Source organism: Fusarium mangiferae (assembly GCF_900044065.1).
Source record: "Fusarium mangiferae strain MRC7560 genome assembly, contig: FMAN_scaffold016, whole genome shotgun sequence".
Classification (NCBI taxonomy): Eukaryota; Fungi; Ascomycota; class Sordariomycetes; order Hypocreales; family Nectriaceae; genus Fusarium; species Fusarium mangiferae.
In genome coordinates this window covers 307,520-329,744 of record NW_024573936.1, presented here as the reverse complement: position 1 = coordinate 329,744, position 22,225 = coordinate 307,520, and the positions used below count along the sequence as shown (strand labels likewise).

At 49.2% G+C, this 22,225-nt stretch overlaps 10 protein-coding genes across 10 annotated transcripts; 5 read left to right on the top strand and 5 right to left on the bottom strand.

The window, feature by feature from the left end:
* Positions 1 to 39: 39 nt before the first annotated feature.
* On the top strand, positions 40 to 630 carry FMAN_10767 (uncharacterized protein; the record flags this gene model as incomplete). Its single annotated transcript, XM_041823733.1, has 1 exon — positions 40 to 630. The coding sequence occupies one exon, from the start codon at positions 40 to 42 to the stop codon at positions 628 to 630; it is 591 nt and encodes a 196-aa protein (XP_041689284.1).
* Positions 631 to 848: 218 nt separating this feature from the next.
* FMAN_10768 (uncharacterized protein) lies at positions 849 to 2,027 on the top strand (the record flags this gene model as incomplete). Its single annotated transcript, XM_041823732.1, has 1 exon — positions 849 to 2,027. One exon carries the CDS (start codon positions 849 to 851, stop codon positions 2,025 to 2,027), a length of 1,179 nt encoding a protein of 392 aa, XP_041689283.1.
* A 399-nt stretch (positions 2,028 to 2,426) lies between these two features.
* Positions 2,427 to 4,915, top strand: FMAN_10769 (uncharacterized protein; the record flags this gene model as incomplete). The annotated part of the gene is given in 5 exon segments (XM_041823731.1): positions 2,427 to 2,692; positions 2,749 to 3,860; positions 3,885 to 4,010; positions 4,028 to 4,278; positions 4,316 to 4,915. The coding sequence occupies 5 exon segments, from the start codon at positions 2,427 to 2,429 to the stop codon at positions 4,913 to 4,915; spliced, it is 2,355 nt and encodes a 784-aa protein (XP_041689282.1).
* A 547-nt stretch (positions 4,916 to 5,462) lies between these two features.
* On the bottom strand, positions 5,463 to 6,741 carry FMAN_10770 (uncharacterized protein; the record flags this gene model as incomplete). Its single annotated transcript, XM_041823730.1, has 2 exons — positions 5,463 to 6,583; positions 6,639 to 6,741. The coding sequence occupies 2 exons, from the start codon at positions 6,739 to 6,741 to the stop codon at positions 5,463 to 5,465; spliced, it is 1,224 nt and encodes a 407-aa protein (XP_041689281.1).
* Positions 6,742 to 7,193: 452 nt separating this feature from the next.
* FMAN_10771 (uncharacterized protein) lies at positions 7,194 to 9,188 on the bottom strand (the record flags this gene model as incomplete). Its single annotated transcript, XM_041823729.1, has 3 exons — positions 7,194 to 7,768; positions 7,824 to 9,059; positions 9,113 to 9,188. The coding sequence occupies 3 exons, from the start codon at positions 9,186 to 9,188 to the stop codon at positions 7,194 to 7,196; spliced, it is 1,887 nt and encodes a 628-aa protein (XP_041689280.1).
* A 469-nt stretch (positions 9,189 to 9,657) lies between these two features.
* On the top strand, positions 9,658 to 11,984 carry FMAN_10772 (uncharacterized protein; the record flags this gene model as incomplete). The annotated part of the gene is made up of 9 exons (XM_041823728.1): positions 9,658 to 9,721; positions 9,772 to 10,346; positions 10,412 to 10,456; positions 10,519 to 10,901; positions 10,956 to 11,052; positions 11,116 to 11,216; positions 11,272 to 11,470; positions 11,526 to 11,661; positions 11,716 to 11,984. The coding sequence occupies 9 exons, from the start codon at positions 9,658 to 9,660 to the stop codon at positions 11,982 to 11,984; spliced, it is 1,869 nt and encodes a 622-aa protein (XP_041689279.1).
* Positions 11,985 to 13,034: 1,050 nt separating this feature from the next.
* Positions 13,035 to 13,661, bottom strand: FMAN_10773 (uncharacterized protein; the record flags this gene model as incomplete). Its single annotated transcript, XM_041823727.1, has 3 exons — positions 13,035 to 13,389; positions 13,438 to 13,462; positions 13,595 to 13,661. 3 exons carry the CDS (start codon positions 13,659 to 13,661, stop codon positions 13,035 to 13,037), a joined length of 447 nt encoding a protein of 148 aa, XP_041689278.1.
* Positions 13,662 to 14,832: 1,171 nt separating this feature from the next.
* Positions 14,833 to 15,535, top strand: FMAN_16219 (uncharacterized protein; the record flags this gene model as incomplete). The annotated part of the gene is made up of 3 exons (XM_041823726.1): positions 14,833 to 14,870; positions 15,005 to 15,029; positions 15,083 to 15,535. The coding sequence occupies 3 exons, from the start codon at positions 14,833 to 14,835 to the stop codon at positions 15,533 to 15,535; spliced, it is 516 nt and encodes a 171-aa protein (XP_041689277.1).
* A 496-nt stretch (positions 15,536 to 16,031) lies between these two features.
* Positions 16,032 to 18,368, bottom strand: FMAN_10774 (uncharacterized protein; the record flags this gene model as incomplete). Its single annotated transcript, XM_041823725.1, has 1 exon — positions 16,032 to 18,368. One exon carries the CDS (start codon positions 18,366 to 18,368, stop codon positions 16,032 to 16,034), a length of 2,337 nt encoding a protein of 778 aa, XP_041689276.1.
* A 545-nt stretch (positions 18,369 to 18,913) lies between these two features.
* Positions 18,914 to 22,222, bottom strand: FMAN_10775 (uncharacterized protein; the record flags this gene model as incomplete). The annotated part of the gene is made up of 1 exon (XM_041823724.1): positions 18,914 to 22,222. The coding sequence occupies one exon, from the start codon at positions 22,220 to 22,222 to the stop codon at positions 18,914 to 18,916; it is 3,309 nt and encodes a 1,102-aa protein (XP_041689275.1).
* Between the last annotated feature and the right edge of the window lie 3 nt (positions 22,223 to 22,225).

Sequence of the window (22,225 nt, the reverse complement as noted above, 5' to 3'; positions counted from 1 at the left end):
TTCAAGCCAACATCGCCAACTTCATTTGAAATTCGCGCAATGACCATAGCAGCTTCTCAGCTACGACTAAAGTCATGGAGACGAGATGAATTTCTCATCTCGACCGACCCCTCACTGATTCCAGTCAAGGATGTCATCAAGATCTTTACCTCGGACGAATTCTACTGGGCAAAGCCTCTCCCAGAAGATGCGACCCGAGAAATGCTCGACAATGGCCTCAGCTTCGGTCTCTACGACACAGACACAGACTCACCACCCCCATCTCCAGGTAATCCCGTAAAAAAGAAGGCCGCCGGCCCAAAGTTCATCGGCATCGCGCGCTGCGTTACAGACTTCACAACAGTCCTCTACATAACCGACGTCTGGGTCACCCCCGCCTACCGGAGCGAAGGACTAGGTACATGGCTCATGGAATGCGTAAATGAAGTTGCCGAGTCAATGCCCCATTTGAGAAAGAGTATGCTTGCTACGGGTGATTGGGAAAAGAGTGTTCCATTTTATGAGAGGGTTATGGGGATGAAGGTTACGGAGGGGACGAGAGGGGAGACTAGGGCGATTATGGAGAAGAGAGGAAGAGGGAATCCGAGATATGAGGAAGAGAAGGGAGGGAAGACGGAAGGACAGAGATGAAGATTGATTTTTGGTAGTTTTTATATGTTGATCCTTAACTTCTTGTTACATCATGTCATCAAGTCACGGTTATAGAAATGTATTGCCCGAGGTTGAGTGGCCAACAGAAAATGCGGGGTTACCCACCAACCTCACATCATACATCAACCACCAAATTCATCATCCCAACCCACAATCTCTCATTACATAAACACGAACCTATCATAAACTCAACAAAAATGCCGTTCCCCAAGCTCCCCCCAAGAGCCGCCTACATCAAACTTTCAAACCCCACCAAGCGCAACGCCCTCAGCATCCCCGTGCTCAGAGACCTCAAGTCCCAGCTCGACAGCGCCCTCGCGCTACGACCTGCCAGTCGCATGGGCATTCTTCCCAAATTCAGCCAGCAGGCTCTCAATGAACTCGAATGGGCATTAAAAGGCCCAAAGTCGAAGCACTGGGAACGTTGGGGCTGGCTCGTCAGCGCATCTGAGTGGAAGAAACAACGTGCCGGAGCACCTGATGTTCTGGTACTTCGGAGCGAAGGGCCTGTATTCTCATCGGGCCATGATCTCAAAGAGCTTTCCGAGATGAGTCGGGATGATGTCAGGACTCTGTTTGAACTTTGCGCCGATGTCATGAAGACTATTCGGAGGAGCCCTGTGCCGGTTGTTTGTCCGATCCAAGGCATTGCGACAGCTGCTGGGTTCCAACTTGCCATGAGCACCGACTTCCCGATTGCTCTACCAGATACTCAATTTGCTCTCCCAGGAGCAAAGATCGGATTGCCGTGCACTAGCCCCTCAACCGCAGTTTCACGACGTTTGCCCGCCGCGACGACATATCGACTCCTCGCCACAGCAGAGCCAATCAAAGCATCGGACCACCCAGATGTTATCGATGTTGTCAAAGTCTCACCGGGGCAAGATCCAGAAGAGGCTTTCGAGAAACGTGTGTTAGATGTGGTTGAGCGGCTGCTTTCTATGTCGCCTCAACAGCAAGCGGTAGGAAAATGGGCGTATTGGACGCAGTTTGAATTTGGAAAATCGAATGGTGATGGATACGAGCAGGCTTCTCTATGGGCGGCTAGGGTCATGGCTTTGCATGCGAGGAGCGAGGATGCGAAGGAGGGTGTTGCTGCATTTTTGGAGAAGAGGGAGCCTGTTTGGATAAGCAGTGGTGAAGTTGAGGAGACGGCGGCTGAGGTTGTCGCACCGGAGACTGGTGCTCCTGTGACTCAGGCTGATGCCGCGGTGATTGTTGATGCTCCTGCAGCTGAAGTAGCTAATCCTGTTACGGAGGAAGTTGCTTCTTCTACTGAGGCTGATGCCACTGCCACTGGGGCTGGTGAATCTACAGCCGAGAGCCAGACGCCCGAGAACAATGTTGATCGTACTACTCCGACAGATCGTAGCTAGACTTGTGACTAAAAGCTTAGAGTGGCGGCATATCTGCCCTGGCTTCAGCTTGGGGATGAATCGTTCATGATATATAAAGCTTTTGCAGCCTCTGAAAGAGGTTAGTAGTCAATTGTTAGTCACAGTAGCTACGAAGTCATATATTTAATCAAGTTTCGAGGTTTTAGGACCATTCCAGCTTGTCGCGTCAAGAGGCACGGTACCCTCTTCAGCTAACTTTGCTCCTTGCACCGCTCAAGTTCTCAACCCAAGTCACTATTTCCCTCGCAGATGAGACAATTCTATTGAGAGTCATGAGACGCTCAAGGCTACCGTGAAAACCTTTCCCCTTTCCGCCTAAAGATATACCTCATACTACAAGAGGACGAACCGACTGAGAACGGGAGAAGGGCGTGTGAGATGGCATGCTTACTCGATACCAGCAGTAGCCCAAGCCAGGAGAAAGGCTGTAAACCGTTGATGTGTGCAGAAGAGGCCGGCGACATCGACACGCTTACAACGCTTCTTACTGACGGTTGCGACATCGACATCGACATCGACGCACGCAAATACGACGGCTGCAGGTCGTTGGCACTAGCTGCCAAAAAGGGACATAGCACTGTGGTAGAGCGACTGCTTGAACACGACGCCAACCCCAACTTGAGCGACCTCGACTACGTCACACCGTTATGAAAGGCCGCTCGGCATGGACATATATCTGTCGTGCAACTGTTAATAGCAGCACTAAGCTGTCAGATGACAAGCCGCGGCCTTCATACCTCCACGAGCATGGAATGGACACGCCCCTCTCCATTGCGATCAAGGAGGTCCATCAAGAAACAGCCGAGCTACTTTCACGCGCAGATTGCATCAACCCATGCCTAACAGCTTATCTATCCATGCAACGTTACAGGGAAAAAGTCAGCATATTCAGCCTCGCTATTCGTGGTAAATTCGAAAACGTGGCGTTATCTGTGCTGGATAAATGCGATACTGCTCACGACTCACAAGATGCTGACAACAATGGTACCAGGGACACTGTTGAGCCTGCATCGAAGCTCCTGGTTTTCGCTGTGGCAGCTGGATGCTCTAGTATTGTTCAAGAGCTTTTGACCAAACACGACACTGATGTTAACGCGGTTCATGTATACTACGTAGGAGAAGCACTAGGCTGGGTTGTAGACAGCTCACTAATGGCGGCGTCCAGGCACGCCGATCTGGGCACTGTCCGTTTGTTGCTAGATATGGACGAGACCAGATCGGGCGTCAGTTCGAAGCATAGCGGTACGGCTAACACCGCTTCTGCCCAGGGACGATTCGCTGATGTTGTCAAGACTCTTATTGCTGATGACAGGTTCGAAGTTGACTGTGAAAGTGGTGCTGGGCGCAATGCACTTTCATTTCCGGCCGAGAGCGGCTCCGAGGCTGTGGTGGACGAACTGCTAGCAACCGGAGCCGTCGATCCGAACGGCCGAGAATCCAGGGCTAGAACGCCGCTTATATGGGCCGCAAATTCGGGGAGAGGATACGGTCCTGGTGGTCGGCAGTCACATGAGAGCGTGACCCGCAGGTTGCTGGCCAATAGACAAACTGCTGTTAATGCTAGGGACTCACAGGGCCGCACGACGCTATGGTACGCGGCTAATAGTTGCGCTGTAGGGCTCGTCATGGCTCTTCTAGAGCATCCTCAGATTGACTCGGCGGCTGGGCCTGGGCACAACTCGCCTTTGGCAGCAGCTTTGTTTGGCCATGCGGATGTGGTTCAGGCACTGCTAAGTAAAGGGCGGGTCGACGTTAACAGCGTCGTAATTCAGGTGAATAAAAGAACAACGCTCATAGACGTGGCCCAGTACGGTTAAGTGGAACACGAAAGTACAGCTCGAGTTCTACTATCCTTCCCCGGTATCGATGCGAACTCCCAGGACGATTATGGTTTGACAGCATTGATGCTGGCTACTTTTCAAGGCACAATGGGAATGGTCAAGCTTGTTTTGACATCTGGAGGTGATCCAAACCTACAGGATCGCAGGAGAAACACTGCTCTGAGCTACGCAAGAAATTCGAGATAATGAGCGCGATTCTCGACCACTCAGGGATCAAGCTTAGTCTCCCTAACAAAGAGGGCCGGACGGCACTTTCTCTCGTTGCAGGGATGGTAAAATCGAAAGTGCCAATGCGCTACTCGCACGGGACGACGTTGACCCAAATGCGCGGGATACCCATGGACGAGGCTCGCTTTTGTGGATTTTCGGGAAGAATGGTATTTAGGATAGTGAGAAAAAGAAGAACGGAAAGCCGTGTTGCTGCAGCTGCTAAGAATTCCAGACGTTGATCATAATGTCGAGGAGCATGATGGCTTTACAGCTTTGCTTCTAGCCATTACGTCTCACCAAGGTCGTGAGTATGTCGAGATTCTCCTCTCACGGTCAGATCTTGACGTGAATCGACCACAAGTTGGGGGCCTTGGCAGCCCATTGGACACTGCCAAACAAATAGGGAATATGGAAACTATAGCGCTTTCGCATACGAGAGGCGCCAGTGAGTCGGTCAAATCTACGAGACCTCATTCTCTTGAGGCGAACCTTGTCGTTGAGGAAGGCATCTGGCCTGACGCACACTCTATATTTGAGGAGGTTCGACTACAGCGGCGAGAACGACAGCGTACATGCCCGTCATCATCTCAAGAAAGTGAGATTTCTAGCGATGAGTCCGACTTTTACTACCAACCTAGCATCACAGGAAGTCTACTTGATACACTACAGAAAACTCTCCTCAAGGAGTGCCACTTATATCTGGAGGAGCAGCAGGAATATATCGACGAGTGGGTAGATAGCACAACCGGCATGTGCTCGTCATGTTTCGCTATCGACCTCGGTTCTGCCTGCCTCTCTGGCGGATTTTGTGAATGAGTTTTGACATATTTATCTGGGCCTCCATGTCTGTGTCATCACTGATGCAAGAGTCATGGACAGGTATAGTATTGGGGAATTCAAAGAGTCACACGTACACTGACCTTCACGACATGACAGTAGTTATCATTCAGGGACAGAGGGATGAGGAGGGACAGGGAAGAGTTAAGGCCCATACGTACGGCGAACGTGTTGGACCACTAAGGCTTAAAAATTGTACACTTGAAAGTATTAGCAGACATGGAGGCCCAGATAATCGAGGATCGGTGTGGCTTTATTAACCTTAATTGATAAGTTAAAGCTCATGGCATCTAACCGAGACCTACCAAGCAATGACACTTTAAAATCCCAGTTACCTTCAGCTTTTGGAAGGCAATAAGCGCATAGTCTCGATAAAAAATAAATCCCAATTCGTAATTCTCTCTGCCTAATTGACCCAGATCGAAACTTACTTCGAGCATCATTGTCTGCGACTTGACTACTCTGACCACCACAAGTTCTGCTTCCGTGACATTTGCAGTACAAAAAAGAGTCAAGTACTGATATGTCAAAACTCATTCACAAAATCCGCCAGAGAGGCCAACGCCACGGGGATCGCCAAGGGGTCCATTGCTGCCAGAGCTCCCGAAGCGACCAGCTGTGCCAGCTTTCCCCCAAAGTTCCCCTGTGTGGCGTTATTCCTTGCCTCCGTCCTCAAAGCCTCATTTTCATCCCTGATCTCTCTGATTTGCTCGTCACTACGGTCCTGAATCTCCTGGACCTGCCCGCGGAATTGGGCCAGCATGGCTGTGCTCTGCAAGCGTGCCTCACGCATTTGCTCTCTCATCTCTGCCTTGTCCTCGTCACGAAGTCGATCTGCTTCAAGCTGCTGCCGCTGGAGCTTTCCATCGTATTCCCTCTGGAGGAGGCTGATCTTGCGCTTGTTGTCAGCCTCAATACGGCGGATCTCTTCGCGCCGTTCTTGGCGTAGCATCTCCTGGTCTGAGTGGATTCGTTCAAGCTTCTGCTCCATCTTCTGACGTTCGGCCTTGAGGATTTGTTCATATTGAACATCCTTCTCTGCCAGAGCTGCGGCAGTTTCCTGCTGAATCTCGTCGAGCTTCTCACGGTACTTGTTCTCGAGGCGATGCAATTCCTCGTTGACAGCATTGCCTGCAGCAGTCTCACCTAAGGGCTTTTCTTCGTCTACCAGCTCGCGCTGTATATCGAGAGTCATCTTGGCCTTTGTTGCAAGAGACATGAGAGTGTCGACAGCAGATTGCTGAGTACCATCAAAGCGCGATACCTGGGCGCCATGTTCAATCATAGTACCCCAGAAGTCAGGGTTTGTCTTCAGTTCAGCCTCATGCGCTATGGCTCTCTGGCTGTCAATTTGTCCCCAGAAGGTAGACAAAATGATAACATTCTTCATTGGATCTTCTCCACACAGCTTACGGAACATCTTGAGATTTCGCATAGCGCTCCCGTCCATACGAACATCTGTGATGCGGTGCAGATAGAGGATGCCAGTTAGTTTAGCATTCTGACGGTAAGTTACCTCAAGCCATTTTGCTAGATCAAGAAGAATCTCCGTATCTGACTTGTAAGTGTCGTTGAAACCAGGCGTGTCAACCAAGATAATATTTTGGCCGTTGGTATTAAACTCGAACGCGGTGATTTCTTGAGTGCCTATGCAATAGAGTTGTAAATCTAGATGATATGAACATTTAGGGGCGATGCTTACAAGCCTCCAGTGAGTGTCCGACGATAACGTTATTATTACCACTTGCCGTGCGAACAAAAGTGCTTTTGCCAGAACCAGTCACACCCATAACCCCAATCACCATTGTTGGCTGCCCTTTGATCATCATGGCGTTGTAGCTTATCGATTTGTAGAAAGCCAAGACGGCAGGGGTTGTTCGTCCAAGGTGATTTCCTTGAACGTGGGCAAGCCCCTCCCCATCTTCTACTGCGTGATCATGTCAGCCTCAAAAGAGGCGATAATGCGGCCGAGGCGAACCTGCCAGTCGTGGCTCTATGCATAAAAGCCTTACGGCCTAAATGACGCATCGTGGCTGAACTATTTGCTGGGCTGATTTTTGATTAGCCAATGTCTTGAGAACAATGCAGCCTTATTGGCTTGAGACCATGGCGGGGCATTGAAAAGGATGGCCAACATGCAAATGCATCCGACAACAAACAGGTCAGATTCGTATTTATTCCATACTTATTGGTTAAACAGATTCGGTATAGCTAGTTATGCACTGCAATAATGTCCAAGCGATTGACATATCACATATCAGCCATGCAGACGGCCTCCCTCCTTTCTGTCATGAGACACTGGTGCGCCCGCAATCAACACCTTAGCTGGCATCCAGACACGTCTGATGCGGCCATAATCCTGACCCTCCTCAGTACCACAAACGACTATGGCTGGCTGAACAACCATGACAACAGGCGTGCCGTGGTGTTGCGCCCGCTTGAGCTGACCGAGTTGGTGAGCCTGATGAGGCTGCATGAGCTCTGAACCCGCCTCGAATACATCCTGCCCCAGCTGCTGTAAGATAGGAAGGTCGTAGCAGCGCATGTAAGACCGGTGAGTCCAAAGGCCTAGGGATTGTTGAAGGGCCTGGTTAATCTGCTCCTCGAGGCCACTCGAACAGTCTTGCCATTCCTCCTCCGATAGATTGCGGAGCAAGTAGTGCGCTGGACCAGCGAGGAACCTGCTGGTCAAGTGTCCTGCAAATCTGGTTCGCGCGTCAAGTAGAGCCTGTTCCCCACCTCGAAGCGAGCTCTCTGCATCAGCAGCCATGCCATGAGCAGAGAAGAACCTCACCAGCGATACTCTAAACTTATGGCGAGAGTCTTTTGGAACTAAACATAATTGTTAGCACATATCTCGATGCATAGCGTGTTACCAAAGGCGTACTGTTTTGTAGTTGCTGGAAAAGACGGTCAATGTTCTGACGCATGGTGGGCACCTCTGTACGTATTGAGGCTAAGATCTTCTGGGCTGCCTCCGCATCGTTGACATGTTTGTCTAATAGGCGCCTGGTTTCACTTAGGTCCGGGTCATATTGGTTTAGTGCTTCAAAAATCCACCATGGTGACCCAAACGCATGCGAGCAGATGAAGTTGGTCATCATGCCCTGCAGAAGCAAGTATGGCAACTTTTGGTCGGCCGCCAACCCCACCGGGAGCCTGCCATCTTGTAAAGCCACAAACACACTAGGGTCGTTCCAGGCATCGCCTGGAAGCTTGGTGAGGTTCGAGGGGTCTTTATGTGCAAAGGACTTGGCCCAATCGTACCAGCTGTCGCTGTTCGTCTTGAACCAAGCCTCGACTTCGCTATCAGTTGAGGCAAAAGTCTTGCACTGCTCCATCATGGCCTGTGCGGCCACTTGAGCACGTCGTATGCTCTCTTCCTGCGCCTCCTTGTCGTTTTCAAGCCTCTTGATCTTGCCATCAAGATTGCTCTCCCATCTTCGGTATTGTCTTTCACGGTTGGTGAGCTCCTGCGCGTACTTCAAGTTGAGCTGCTCTATGTTCGACTCAAGATCGTGGATCCTGTTGAGTAAAGCTTCGTTTTCCGCACTCAAACCCTTGTTCTTGGCGATTAAGGTGTCATTTTGTGTGTTTGACGTCACCCATAGTCTTTTCCAGTGCCGCGACAAGTTGAGCCAGTGTGTCACAGTAGAGGCGGATACCCCGGCTCCCGGCCCCTTGGCTATTATCCCGGGAGGGTAGGACTCGCCCCAAAAGTCTTGTGGGCTTTTCCCTAGTCCTCTGGTGAGCGCAGTGCTTTTATTCTGACCATTGAATGCTGTTGCGTGTTGCGAACCGGGTTGAGTTGAGTAGGTGTTTCGAGGATGTACCGGTAAGGTATTCACCAGACGCTCATTGCTTGTTGCCACAGTAGATAAAGCTCCTGTGCTCATTGCGGAGCCCCCAGGATTTTCAATGGGGCTGTTACTATACGGACTGAAGCTGTAATTGAGATGAGCTTTGGCAGTGTCCATATCCTCCGATTCGCCTTTTTGATCTTGGGATGTGAGGGATATATCAAGGTCTTCCCTGGCATCCTCGCTGAGTCTGGGCTCCCCCGGACTTTGAGATTTCTCTCTTTCTGAAGCGTCACTTGATCCATGCTCCATTTGGTGATCAGCTACCCAACGGTCAATCTCCTGTCGTAATTACGTATCTTGACTGGTTGCATACCTCGTTGGCTGGGGCGTTCGCAGCAGTCGGCCTTCTTTTCATTGTCCTGATGGACCTGATGATTGCTTGAAAACATTTTGCATTCTATGTGTTCTGCAAACAAAAGAGATCGCAGGTTGGACTATGAAGATAATGGCTGGCCTTATAAGCCCAGCTCCCGCTAGCAGCCATTTCCTTCCGTCTCCAAAATGGTAACTTGCCAGAGAAAGGTCTCAAAAGGTGCATTTTTAGTCTCTGGGTCAGTCATGCATGGGGTGTCACACCGGACCTCAGCTGCGTCAATAGCCCCCAAGGCATACTTGGATTCTGCTGCCTTGCCATGCATGAGACTAGGACTCTAGGACTCCGAAAGGCCCACTGGGAACCTGGGCATGGTAGCTTTCTCCTTTTGCTTAATAAAACATCACCCGAGCAAGGTCTATTAAAGCACCCATATCATCTGCTAGCTCTTCACCAAGATCACCTGTATCAGTACTTTTGAGTTAGGGATAAACCACTTAGCCATACACTCCACGTTCTTTCGCGTCCAGACCCCGCCCTCCAATATGACGTCTGAATCCGACGAGAGAAAGCTTATCGTTGGGGTAGACTACGGAACCACGTATTCTGGTATGCCATGGCTGGTGCCCTCGCTTTTCACTACCTTCTGACATCAATAGGTGTATCATTTGTCTGGTCCACCGCTGTGGGCATAGAGAGTATTGAGCTTGTGGACCAGTGGGGTAGTGGAGAAAGAAGCGGTGGAAGAGTAGGTTATGAAAGGCTCGTGCCGTCCAAGATTTCGTATTCCCCTGAGCTCTCTTGGGGCTACGATATTGACCCTGGTGCAACGACATACTGTTGGACCAAACTTTTACTTGACAGGTTCACTAAGCCTTCCGACTTTGACGACTCGTCCCTCACTGAGGTTGACGGGCCGGGCCTGCTCCTTACTCCTCGAAACAAGACACCTGAGGATGTGGTAACAGACTTTCTGGCACAGCTATACTCCCATGTTATGTCACTTCTGGTCGACAAGTTTGGCACATTAGTCGAACTAAGCCCGATCGAATTCTGGTTCACTGTACCGGCCCTTTGGAGTCTCAGAGCAGAAGATGCAACAAAAAACGCTGCGCTGAAGGCTGGGTTTGGATCACGAGAAAAGGACTCTGTCCATATGGTACGGGAGCCGGAAGCTGCAGCGATCGCTTGTTTGAGTGAGTTGATCAAGGATGGTGAAAGTAAGCTCGTCCAGGTACAGTTCGTCTTCTAAGCAGCTGTTACAGGCCAATCCTGGCTAACTCTGACGTGACTACCCAGGTGGGAGACGGTGTTCTGGTATGCGACTGCGGCGGAGGAACAGTGGTAAGTACCCAATTTCGCAATGAAACTATATTGCAAGAAGGAAGGCTAAGATCCCTTGCCAGGATCTCGCCTCATACAAAGTTCAAGTGGCCTATCCAAAACCGAGTTTGGATCAAGCCTGCGTCAGTGAAGGTGAAGTTATTATCCCGTTGCCTTGCTATAAGCTAGTATTCATATTAAGATCAATCGCGATAGGTGGCAAGTGTGGATCGACGACTATAGATCGTGCTTTACACAAGTTGATGGAAGAACGGTTTGGCTCCGCATTCTCGTCTCTGCCCTATGAAAAGAAAGGCGGAGGCACCAAGTTCATGAACCAGTTCGAGTCAGCTAAACGTGATTTTGGCGTGTCAAAGCGTTCCAGGAAGTATCGGCTCGACCTCAGATTGAAGGTCCCTGATTCTCAATGGTACGATGGAGATGATAACGAAGTCATCATCACGACGTGAGTTCGCATATTTCTTCAAGTCTGTACAAGAAGAAACTGATACACTCTCAGAGAAGACATGAGGAGTCTCTTTGACCCTGTTGTCAAACAAATTATCGTCCTACTGGAACAGCAGATCCAAGCGACACTTACCGAAAGCCAACTTGAGGTAAAGGTACTATCTCCTTAACTCTAACATAGAAACCAGTGTTGCTTACCTGATACTGCTTAGACGATATGTCTTGTTGGTGGATTTGGTGAATCGGTGTACCTCCTTAACAAGCTCAAAGAGTGGTGCCCGCCAGGTATTGAACTTCTAAACCCAACAAGGTCGTAAGTCAGCCACTTCCATCCGGAGATGCCTTTTCATAACAGAGGTCTCTATTAGATGGGAAGCTGTATGTCTTGGCGCAGCCCTTCGCGGTCTTGACGGCCCAATTGTGATAAAGAAGAAATGTAGGAGGCATCTTGGGACCAAAGTGGCAAAACCATTTAGAGAAGGTATCGATGACGAAGATGATTCTTACCTAGACCCTTTCGACGGGTCAAAGCGCATCGGGGGATTCATGGACTGGATGGTAAATAGGGTAAGTCTTCAAGTACCCTGGGCCTCTAATATTCCATCTCTTACAACATCATCAGGGCGAGGTAATAACACCAGACAGCGTAGTCATTCGACCATACTCCCTGAACTTTCTGGAGGGCAGAGAAAAGAAATGGGTCGAAACATTATATCAATGCTCGCTAGCTGTGGCTCCAGAAAAGCAGTCGCATCACTGTAAGTCACTCCATACTCCTTATTAGTACTCTTCTCACCAGTTGTTATGAAAAGCCGTTGAGGAGTTAGGCGAGCTTCATGTTGACTTGAGTAACGTGGATCTGAGCGACTTTGAGACAAAGGAGATCACCACACCGCTGCAGTGGAAAAAGCTGAAGATCCACAGAGTTATTATCTTGATTGTCATGGTGGTCGAGGACGACTTGGGATACATGCACTTTCGCGTCGTGTGCGGGAGAGAGATTGTGGGAGAGGCGAAATTGAAGTTTGGTAAGGAGAAAGAAGAAAGTAAGTTGAGTCTGGAGAATTTAACTATTAGTTAGTTTACTATTAAAGTATAGTTAATTAATATAATTAAACTTTTTATTATTTTGCTATTTAATTATTTTACTATTTTATTATTTTACTATTATATAATTTTATTATTAAAAATCATTTGAAATCATTTTACCTGTAAGTAATCACCTTATTGTTGATCTTAATTTCTTTATTACAATTTTAATTCAGGATAACGCTGGCGTGTTTTGTCAACCGTCAGTGAATGCAGCCTGCCGAACAGGTCTCAGACCCGCGGAAACTATCGAGCAACGATCGTGACGCTGCGTCGAACCGCGAGTTGCTCTCCCTGCAACTTTTCCAATCTTTAAGCCATAGCGATTGCTTAGCGTTGATTGGCCGCTGATAACTCTTCAGGCTGGTGCCAATTTCTCCCCTAGAGGAAATTCGCGCTCGCGTTGCGGCCGTGACACCGTAATACGCTTGCGATGGCTCTAAGGCTGTTTGTCTGCGAGCGCTCCATCGCCTTCCCAACGCCGTCAAGACCCCCTGTGGGCCTATCAATGGGGACCTAGGTGACCGACCTCAAGAGCTTCAGGAAGCTGTTAGGTATTACTAAGATGAACGAAGCTCGCGATAGTGGGCGTAATGCTCCTGTCTGCCCTCCTACCTTTGTCGGAATGGTACCCGTCAGTCGAGGGTCTTCCCAGGCCACACCGCGTAAGCCAAAGGCCGCCTGACCTTCGCCGATTGTTCTTCGCTGACCCCTCCTCTATTCAGCTCGTTACTAGAAGGCGTCTTACTCGTCCTTCCTCTAGTCTTTCTTGCAGCATCCGTAAGCGTGAAGGGCGCGGTGAGAGTAGTCGAAGCCGTGGTGGTCGTTAGCAGTCTCTCTGTGGGTTTTACTGGATTATTATTTGCGCTTGTTGGGCACTTCTTTCATCTCCACAATCCTCTCCATTCATTCGTTAAGCTAAGTGAAAGGGTCATGGTTTTGTTCTTACATCTCAGCTATGATCTGTCTTGGTAGGACGATCGATGCTCTCGTGTGATGTGCCACCAGTGACAATCCACACTTATCGCCCTTCTCCCAAGCTTTACATCTCTGTTTCCGATTCACCACCGTGTCCCTCTTCGCCATAGCTATTATATGGCACAGGCTCATCAACACTCCTCCTCCAGAGGATCCACTTCTGGATAAAGTAAGGGAGCTGTTCATGCCATACCCACATCATCAGTTGGATCTTTGGGCGCTCATAGACCTTTTCAAGGTCCACCAAACTCCAACTACTCGTTTCTTCAATGGAGAAGAGGGCCAGGATGAACTCAATCACGTTGAGAATAGATAATACGCCCAGTGTCCCTCTTGCGTGGAAAGCATCACAGATCTCTGGCAGCAGAATTGACAAAAGACCTGCGAAGAAGAGATTCATGCTGATAGCTACTGAGGCACTCTGCATCGTGTTAGATAGGTTGATAGTGGATCTGGGTTGAACTTACCGCTTCACGATGAAATGACGGGAGACTTGGTCAAGTTAGTGTTGCTATATACTTTGTTGTCCCGGGTAGGAGTAATTGCCTCTCAGAAGCCAAAGTAAATGGGATTGGGCCTAGACTGGTCAGATCTGTCTCTGGTTCACTGGCACTGCTCACTCACCCAAGCCAGGGGCAAACTGAAAGGATTTGATGTGCTTATTGAAGGAGATCAACTGGTGGTCAAACATCGACTCAACTCCAGGGGTAACAGTGCTTTACACGAAGCGACCCTGAATAGAGACATCGATGTGAAGATACTCCCAAAGTTGATGAAGAACGATCTCCTAATTGTCAAGAACGCGAGTGGGGATACAGCACTGCTGTTAGCTGTCGACAGGACTAACACAGCAGCCTTGTTAAGTCTTCTAACTGTACCACCTCTATTGCATATCCGGGATCGACAAGGGATGACACCGCTTCGCAGGTGTCATGATCACAGGGCTTCGGATCTCCTTCTAGATGCTCTGAACGGATCCAGACATCGCTCAAGCCTCACACACGTTGATCCAAACAGTCACGACGCTTCATCTCTTATTGACATCGACTCACAAGATGCATATGGTAAGACAGCTTTGTTCATAGCTTGTGCGCAGAGAAACCTGAAAATCATGAGAAAGTTGCTCGATGCAGGAGCACGTGTGAACATAACAGACAATACGGGAGTATTCCCTATCCTAGCCTGCTCGTCATCCACTGGAATCTCATTGGCGAGTCGAGAAGGAATGATCCTACGCTTACGTGTCAAGGGTGCAGATCCGGACCAGCAGGACATTGATGGAAACACGGCTAGGAAGGAACTTGGAAGGTTTTACTCGTCGAGCAAGGCGGTGATTAAGTTCCTATCTCTTGATCCTGCAGGGGAGTTGGAGAGGTTGGAGAAGAAGGCTAGAGCGGAGAGGAGAGGGAGTAACGCAACCGCGAGCACGACGAGAAGCATTTTTTCTTTGGGACGGGTGTTTAGTTGGGAGACACGGAGCTCATCATCGTGAAGTTGACCTTTTACCTCAGATGTTGTATTAAATCTCCACTTGTTTTGGACATCTGCATATAGAATAGTATCCTCGCCACTCAGGAGCTGTCTGGGCCATCGCCTAACGTGAGCTTTCTCATATGTGAACCATGATGGAATCAATAAAGCAGTTATTTTGGCCGTGTTGACAGTATCGGGTGTTTCTCTAGCTCTTCCGCGCTACTCCCACCGTCTTGTCAAGGAAGGTAAAAAGCTCCCTCCAATTCACTATCGAGTTTTCCTTCTCACCCTCGTTGTCTCTCCTCAGCTTCGCCTCTACGCAACAAAAATATCCCTCTTTTCTTATACGATACCTAAATCTTCCCTGATCGCCAGCGCTTCGCCTCGCCATGTCCATCTCCTCTGCGGCAATCGCAGCTCTTGAGGAGTATGAATTTGACCCCGAATAAGGCTTAGCTCATCTTAGTCCCAGCAATGCCTTGGATGCGCGCTCGCCATCCACTGAAGAAACCGTCTCGTTTGCGTCATCGACAAGACAGAGACTTGCTGCACTTAGTGCAGCCATAACCACAAGAAGTGCACTGCTGTGAGTATCCCTGTCTTCGCACCTTCTCTGAGCGGTTGCCTGATATTTCCTAGATCCCACCGGAACTGAAGGGTGTAGTCCACTACTACTGGAATCAGGTTGACCACGAAGCCACCGCCGATCGGAAGCTCTCCTCTCTCCAACGCTGGCGTGTCGTGACTCGTACAATGCCTCAACGAACTCAGTTCCGCGCTCCGCTCCCTCGTCGACGTCTTGAATCCTTGCCGAGCCTCCTCGAGAAACCACATAGGTGTTGCTCCTGTGCTCCAAGTCCAAGAACTTGCCTCTATCGGGAATACCTTTCCCTTATCTACCGAGTCCAGATTAGTTCGCCTATCAGTCTCCAATGCTTCGTCGCTAACCAATTCCCCATCAAGGCAGGTAGTGAGCGGCACGGCTATGAGATCAAGGACAATATCAGTCGCCCTGCCCCGGGGTACGCCCGGGAGTACAGTGAAGTTGGCGTTTCACTACAACGCTCTACGGCTGCCCCTTGCCTTTCGTAATCCTCTCGACAACGAAAACCCTCGCAATGAAGCGGATTGGCCGGGGTGATTCCCCGTCGACTTCCTCGCTGTGATGCAGGGATGCGTCGACGCCAGTAATCCGACCCCTCGCATCGCCGTTCGCTTTGCTGGGCAAGGTGTTTCTCGCCGTGGGCCTGCCCAAGCCACTCCACAGCGCTGTCGCGAAAGGATGGAAGAGGAACATAGTAGTGAGCAGGGCGACATATAGCCCCTCTCAGATTGGTCTCAGAAAACTTGATGATGAGTTTTAGGATCCTAACCTAAGTTTAGGCCTAAGGCTTATCCTAAGGACCCTAAGACTTAGGATGAGATCATCAAAAAGAGTCGTAAACATTATGATGATCATAAGCCTTGACACTTTCCAGAATCTGAGCAGTTTGAATCACGCGACATATTCTCACGGTTGTAGGCGATGAATCATTGTATCGCGTAGACTTTCTATTCTTCTATCAATCTACACAAACAATGACAGCCCTTAAGCCACAATCTCAACCCGTCTCTTGTTCCACTGGTGCGTCAGTGCTCTAGCCTTGGGCTGTCTCTTAACCTCATCGTACAACCTGGCAGTAAGATACTTGTAGATCCAAGGCGAAGCGCCATTGTACACAATGCTGTGATCACTATCCGTGAACGCAAACATCTTCATCTTCGCAGGCGAAACACCAGCTCCGACAAGAAGATCAATCATGGCAGCGGCATGTTGGTAGTGAACGTTGTCATCACCAGTACCATGGAGGATACTGAAACTGCCGGCGATGTTCTTGAAACCATCGACTTTGTGGACTGCCGTCTCGAGATATCCATCCTTGTTCTCATCGAGGGTCTTCATGTACCGCTCCGTGTACATGGAATCATAGAAGCGCCAGTCCGATACAGGAGCGGTGATGAGACCGAAGCTAAACACTCCAGAGTCTGCCTCGACCGTCTTGGCTGTGAGATATCCACCATACGACCATCCCCACATTCCAATCTTATCAGCGTTGATGAAACTATATCTCTTGATGAGCTCTTCGGCAGCCCAGATCTGATCAAGCGGCTCAAGCTTCCCGAGCTGAGATGTAACGAGCGAGCGGTACTTGCGGCCTTGCATGGCGGTCCCGCGGTTATCGACGGTGTAAACGATGTACTGTAGTTCAGGATCAGACGAAATGTAGGATTTCCAACCTAGGGATTGGAAAGACTTGGCGACACGCTGGGAGTTGGGGCCGCCGTAGGGCGTGAAGAGAACGGGGTACTTCTTAGCGGGATCGAAGTTGACAGGGAGCTGTTGCATGACGTTCAGGGAGTAACCATCAGGGTGCTTGAGCTCAAAGTATGTGATGTTGGGCAAGCTGTATTGCGTGATGTTCTTGTAGAACGCCTTGTTGTCAACGAGGGTACGAACAGGCTTGCTGGTGGTGTTGGTGGTGTAAAGTTCCTGGTACGGAACGTCAGGGCCCTGGTAGTGAAGAATGTAGTAACCACCGCTGGAAGAGAACGACGCAGACCAGTAACCAGGAGTCTTGTCATCAACGAGAGGAGTGATCTTCTTAGTCTCCCACGAGACCTTGTAGACATGTCGCTCAGTAGAGTGTCGCTTCGAAGCTTGGAAGTAAACAAGCTTCTTAGCAGTGTCGATGTTGAGAATGGTCGAAACTTCCCACTTTCCAGACGTAAGCTGAGTAGCCTTTCCGCCGTTGACGGGGTACAAGTAAATATGGTTCCAACCATCCTCGTCTGAAACATCAACGTAGTAAGCATCCTTCTTCTTGGAACTCAAAGGTCCGACGAAGGAGATGGAGAGAGTATGCTCAAGCCATCCGTCGCTTCCGTCTCGCTCGCGAACGGTCTTTGACTTGAGCGTCTCAGGGTTGACGACAACGTGAGCATCATGGTCTTGAACGCGGTTGAAAGCGCGGTAGATAAGGGCGCTGTGATCCTTGGTGACCCAAGCGACTTCACCGATGATGAGCTCCTCAGGCTCAAAAGCATCAACAGGGATAGGCTTGTACTCCAGATCCGAGAGATCAAGAATATTGAGCTCGACAGTGGGGTTTTTGGATCCAACCTTGGGGTATCGAAGGTCCAGTTCACGAGGGTATGTCGGCGCAAGCTTCTGGTTATCCATGTAGTAGGGGATTGTGAAGGTACCGACACCAGTCTCATTGAAGCTCAGGAACGCAAGGAACTTTGCATCAGGCGACCACCAAAGCGCCGAGCGTCCGCCGTAAATCTCCTCCTCATACACCCAATCAGGCACACCGTGAAACATATCCGGTCCACCATCAGTCGTAATCTGGTCAACCTTGCCCTCGCCATCACGGATGTAAAGATTGTTGCCCCGCACGAACGCAATGGCTTCTCCACTCGGCGCAAACTGTGCGTACTGAATATCGCCAACCTGGTCTTTCACAAGAGGTTCGCTCTCGCCAGACTCAACATCAAGGATGAAGTAATCTGCGAAATACGAGTAGCGGTATTGCTTGGTGTAGTTTGACGCGACGAGGACGCGCTTGGCGTCGCTGCTGATCCAGTACTCGTGAAGATCCTTGGGGAGTTTATCGGCTGTGGCGAACTTTGTTGTCTTTTCGCTGACGATGTCTTCAAGAACGAGATCGCCGTCGTCGCTGAGAACAATATAGTTTCCGTCTTGACCAGCGGATGACCACTCTACGCTCATGGTAGTAGGTCTCAATTTAGCGCTCGGACTCGTCTCATTAAAAGTGAGTAGGCGATCACCCTCACCAACAGGTTGATGAGGCTGTCTGGGAGGATCAATCGCCAGACCCAACGGGGCAAGCGCCAAAAGAGCGGCCAGTAATTTCGCGACCATGATGAACGATTGAACTGAGGCTGCAGAAGAGAAACCTTGAGGAGAAAGAAAAAAGAACAAGAAAAAGGTTGCTCGGTGTTACGCTGTTCTTATAGTGGATTAACTTCCGGGACGAGATTAAGCTTATACCGGGGATCGACAGGGCTAGTGAGATAGGCGCCTTCCCGCAGCGGTTTAGATGTGGAATGCTACAGGGGTGTTAGACCTGCCGCTTTGGACCATTTTTACAAAGTTCCCCGTGTTATGTTGCGTTGGCCAAGACTTGGTTTCTTGGGAGAGCGACAAAAGTTCGTGAGGAGATAAGGAAGGAAGGTTATTGTTGTTTTTGGTGATACGGTGACGATCCTTGAATTAAATTTGGTTTGGGATTGGGATGAGCCAATTACAAGGGTGAGTTCAGGGTAGACATCTTGATTGTTTGAATGGACTACCGCTCACTTAGATTGTTACTGGATCATTAAATTTATTGGAGATCATTCGACGGTCTAAGAGATGGACAACACTCTTTACTGACCTATCCAGTTGTGATTCACTGCTACAGTATCTTAATCGTCTATGACAACATTCACCCATGGATGTACCAGTTCCAAGCCCCGCTTGTTGACCTCCCTAATACAATATCCCAATGTGTCCTTGCCTATCCATTCCAAGCCCGTCTCAATGTTTTCCAACAAGAGCGACCATTTTTGTTGTCTAATCTGAGCATCGCGTTCTAATAAGCTCTCTTTTATACAGTTTGCAATATCTAGATGATACTCTGTTGCAGGTGAAAAAAACTCTTTGTCACCATTTAGAGAATCTGCATCATGTCTGACGGAAAGTATCTCAAACCGTTCTTTGGCGTCTTGTGGAGGTTGGACGTGTAGAGCACAACCTACCCGATCTGGTAAAAGTTGACCAAGTAAGTGGTAGGCAGTAACGAAATTGCCAATAGCCAGGGTATATTGCCAAAGTCCAAAGAACTCCCCTTCGCTGTTTATTGAAATAAAGTCGATCTTATGATCCACCCCAAATTCCAAAATCAACGGGCACAGCCAATCCATTGGAGATAGAGTACGGCCAAAGCGGTGTAGTAGATCTGTGATTTTATGTCCATCCTCAGTCCATTCGTCATGTAAAAGACAAAGACACTGCATGACGAACCACGAATGCAGCAGACGCACTGCATTTCTCACGTCATGTTGAACTTGTAAGGGATAACCTTGCCACCCTTTGTCAGTCGCGCTTTGTAAGCGGGTTAAAAGGTAGTCAATAAAATTCAAGCAATACCCGAGGGTATCCTCCAACGCGCAGAGCAGAACAGGAACAGCGACTGCCAGACGATCAATAGACAATTGGTCTAACAGTTCAATAACGATGATGTTCGGGCTGGCCACCATTGCAACATATTCAAGAAACTCCAACTCTCCCAGGAGGGGATGAGCTTTGAACAAGATTGGATAACGCCAATATGAGTGATTGTAAAATAAGCCACGTTGCTGCCAATCCCTCATTTCCTCAAGAATGATATTTCGGCGGGATATATTGTCCTTGAATGAGTTTAGGGTAATACGTAAGGCTGGGACTAGCTGGTGGTAGTCAACGTCGGATCTTAAATATGTCCTTCCGTTCGTTACCTTCAAATAGTGTCGTTTTGACGTGTAGCATAGAAATCGGGATTTGACTAGGTGGCCGACAAGCAACCTTTCAACTTTGTCAATTGATGACCAATGACAAAGTGAAAGACACTGACGTCCAAAGTGTGTGTCGGTAATGAAGTCGAATGCACATCTGTGTATGAATTCGACCTTTGTCATGGCATAGTCATAAAGGGCTCTATTTCCAACCCATGAATGATGGACATCATCTAGTGTCGTTACTTCAAGGAGACCTCGGCAAACCAAACGCAATCGATCTTTTACCCTCGCACATCTTGCTTGAAGTTCTTCTGCAAGGATTTCTCGGCCTTCTCTTAATATTGACGTGAATGACTTATCCTCCAGGGCTGTAGTCATGACGAGTAATGATCGCGTTGAATGGAGAGGTAGTCTCGGAGAAAGACCGCCATAGCAACAGTACTCGTCTATTTTGATTGCCGAAAGGGCTAGACTGAAGAAGCGAGAAGACTCGATGCTGTAAGTTGGCAACTTGGTATCATCTCCTGGGCGATTCCACATATCGACCAAGAGGTCTTGCAAATCTGATGGTGTCTGTGCGAGTCGTTCCTCAAATTCGTTGGCACCGCCTGAACGTATTGCCTGATTGAGGCTCTTGACGGCCAAGACCACCCAGAGAAACACACCGTTTGCTTTCTCTACGACTGTTAATAGAAGTCGAGATCGATCATAAGAACTTAGCCCAGATACTTCTAGCATACTCTCCGCATAATGATAAATATCATACTCATTGAGCTGATGGGTTCTGAGGTGGGGTTGGCCTGCGAAGAACTGGCAGAAAGGACTTTCTTCCCTACTGGATGCACATAGCTTAATATTGTCGAGTTTGAGCAAGTCGTAGATGACTTGGGTATTTTGATGGTCACCCCACGGGAGGTCCTCGAATTCTTTAGCCTCGTCCAGTCCATCGAGAAAAATGCAATAAGTATTGCCAGAAGACTCGATTGCCCAGCAGAGAGCCTTCCTTAGCCCCTTCATATCCCAGTCTCCACCATCTCGCTTATCTTGAACATTTGGCTGCTCAGTCCATAGCCGCTGGGCGAGAACACGGTTCTTGTAAAGCACTTGATGGAGCAGAGAGCGTGCCATCCCTTCTATGTTCTTTTGTAGTGGCTGCCCTGGCTTCCAGAAATAGTGAGCGAGGATTTGAAACTTGCTATCCTGGGCTTGCAGATACTGTAGTGTGAGGGGACTTGTCGCAAGGAATTTCATGAGCGAGCTTTTTCCAGAAGCCGGCTTGCCGCTGATCCAAAATTGGTGGGCATCAGACTCTAACCACGCAGGAAATGAATCGGGATCCGATGTCGTGCTGGCCGACCTTAACAAGTTGCCGCGATTGCGGTCAACGGGGTTTTTGAAGACCCAATTGAAGGTGCCAGGGTAGTTTTCAGATATGTGATTCCTGCGGCTGTTCATCTCAGAGAATCGGAGGCTTTGGAGTAATTGGTCGTGCTCTTGCTCGAAGGTTTTGCTCTGGTCGCGTCGAGCCATATCCTCGAATTCTCGGGACACCGAGTCGCGGAAACTCGAAAGGGCGCCATTTGTCGTAGTGAACCCTGTGTTGATAGCTGCACGTGTTGTTTCATGCTCCTGGGTAATTCGGTTCCTCGTCTCCAGTGACTCGATTGAAAGCTCGGACATCCATGTGCGGCCATCTGCCAGTTGTTTAATGACTGACTGTAGGTTGGTATTAAGTTCGCTGAAGGACTGTTGTGAACTGATTTCTGCGGCCTGAGACTGGTTGCATATACGGTGTAGTACGACACCATGAAGAAGGCTCTCGTATCTTTTGAGGTTTACCTCAAGAGTTTCAAGCTCCTTTCCTTGCCAAAGAGATGCCAGACTCTTTTTACCCATCTCCATCTTCCCGCGGAATCCACGTCTAGATGCATCATCGATATGAAGCTCTGAAAATTTGGATTGGAGCTGGGTCATGGATTCCTCCAGCTTTTTGCCAATGTCAATTATCTGCTGTTGGTCTCGGGTCGACGGCAGAACCTGAGAGGTCGCCAAAGCAGAGCTGTTAATATCATCGAAGCAAGCTTTCGCGCTTCCAAGATAGGCCTCCAATCTTGGGTCAGGATTGCTTTTATCCCGAACCTGGCGGTAAACTTGGAGGATATCTCTACCGAAAGTGACGATCTGCATCGCATTGCAAAGAAATCCTATGCCAGCGATCGCCGCCTCGGCTCCGGACATTTT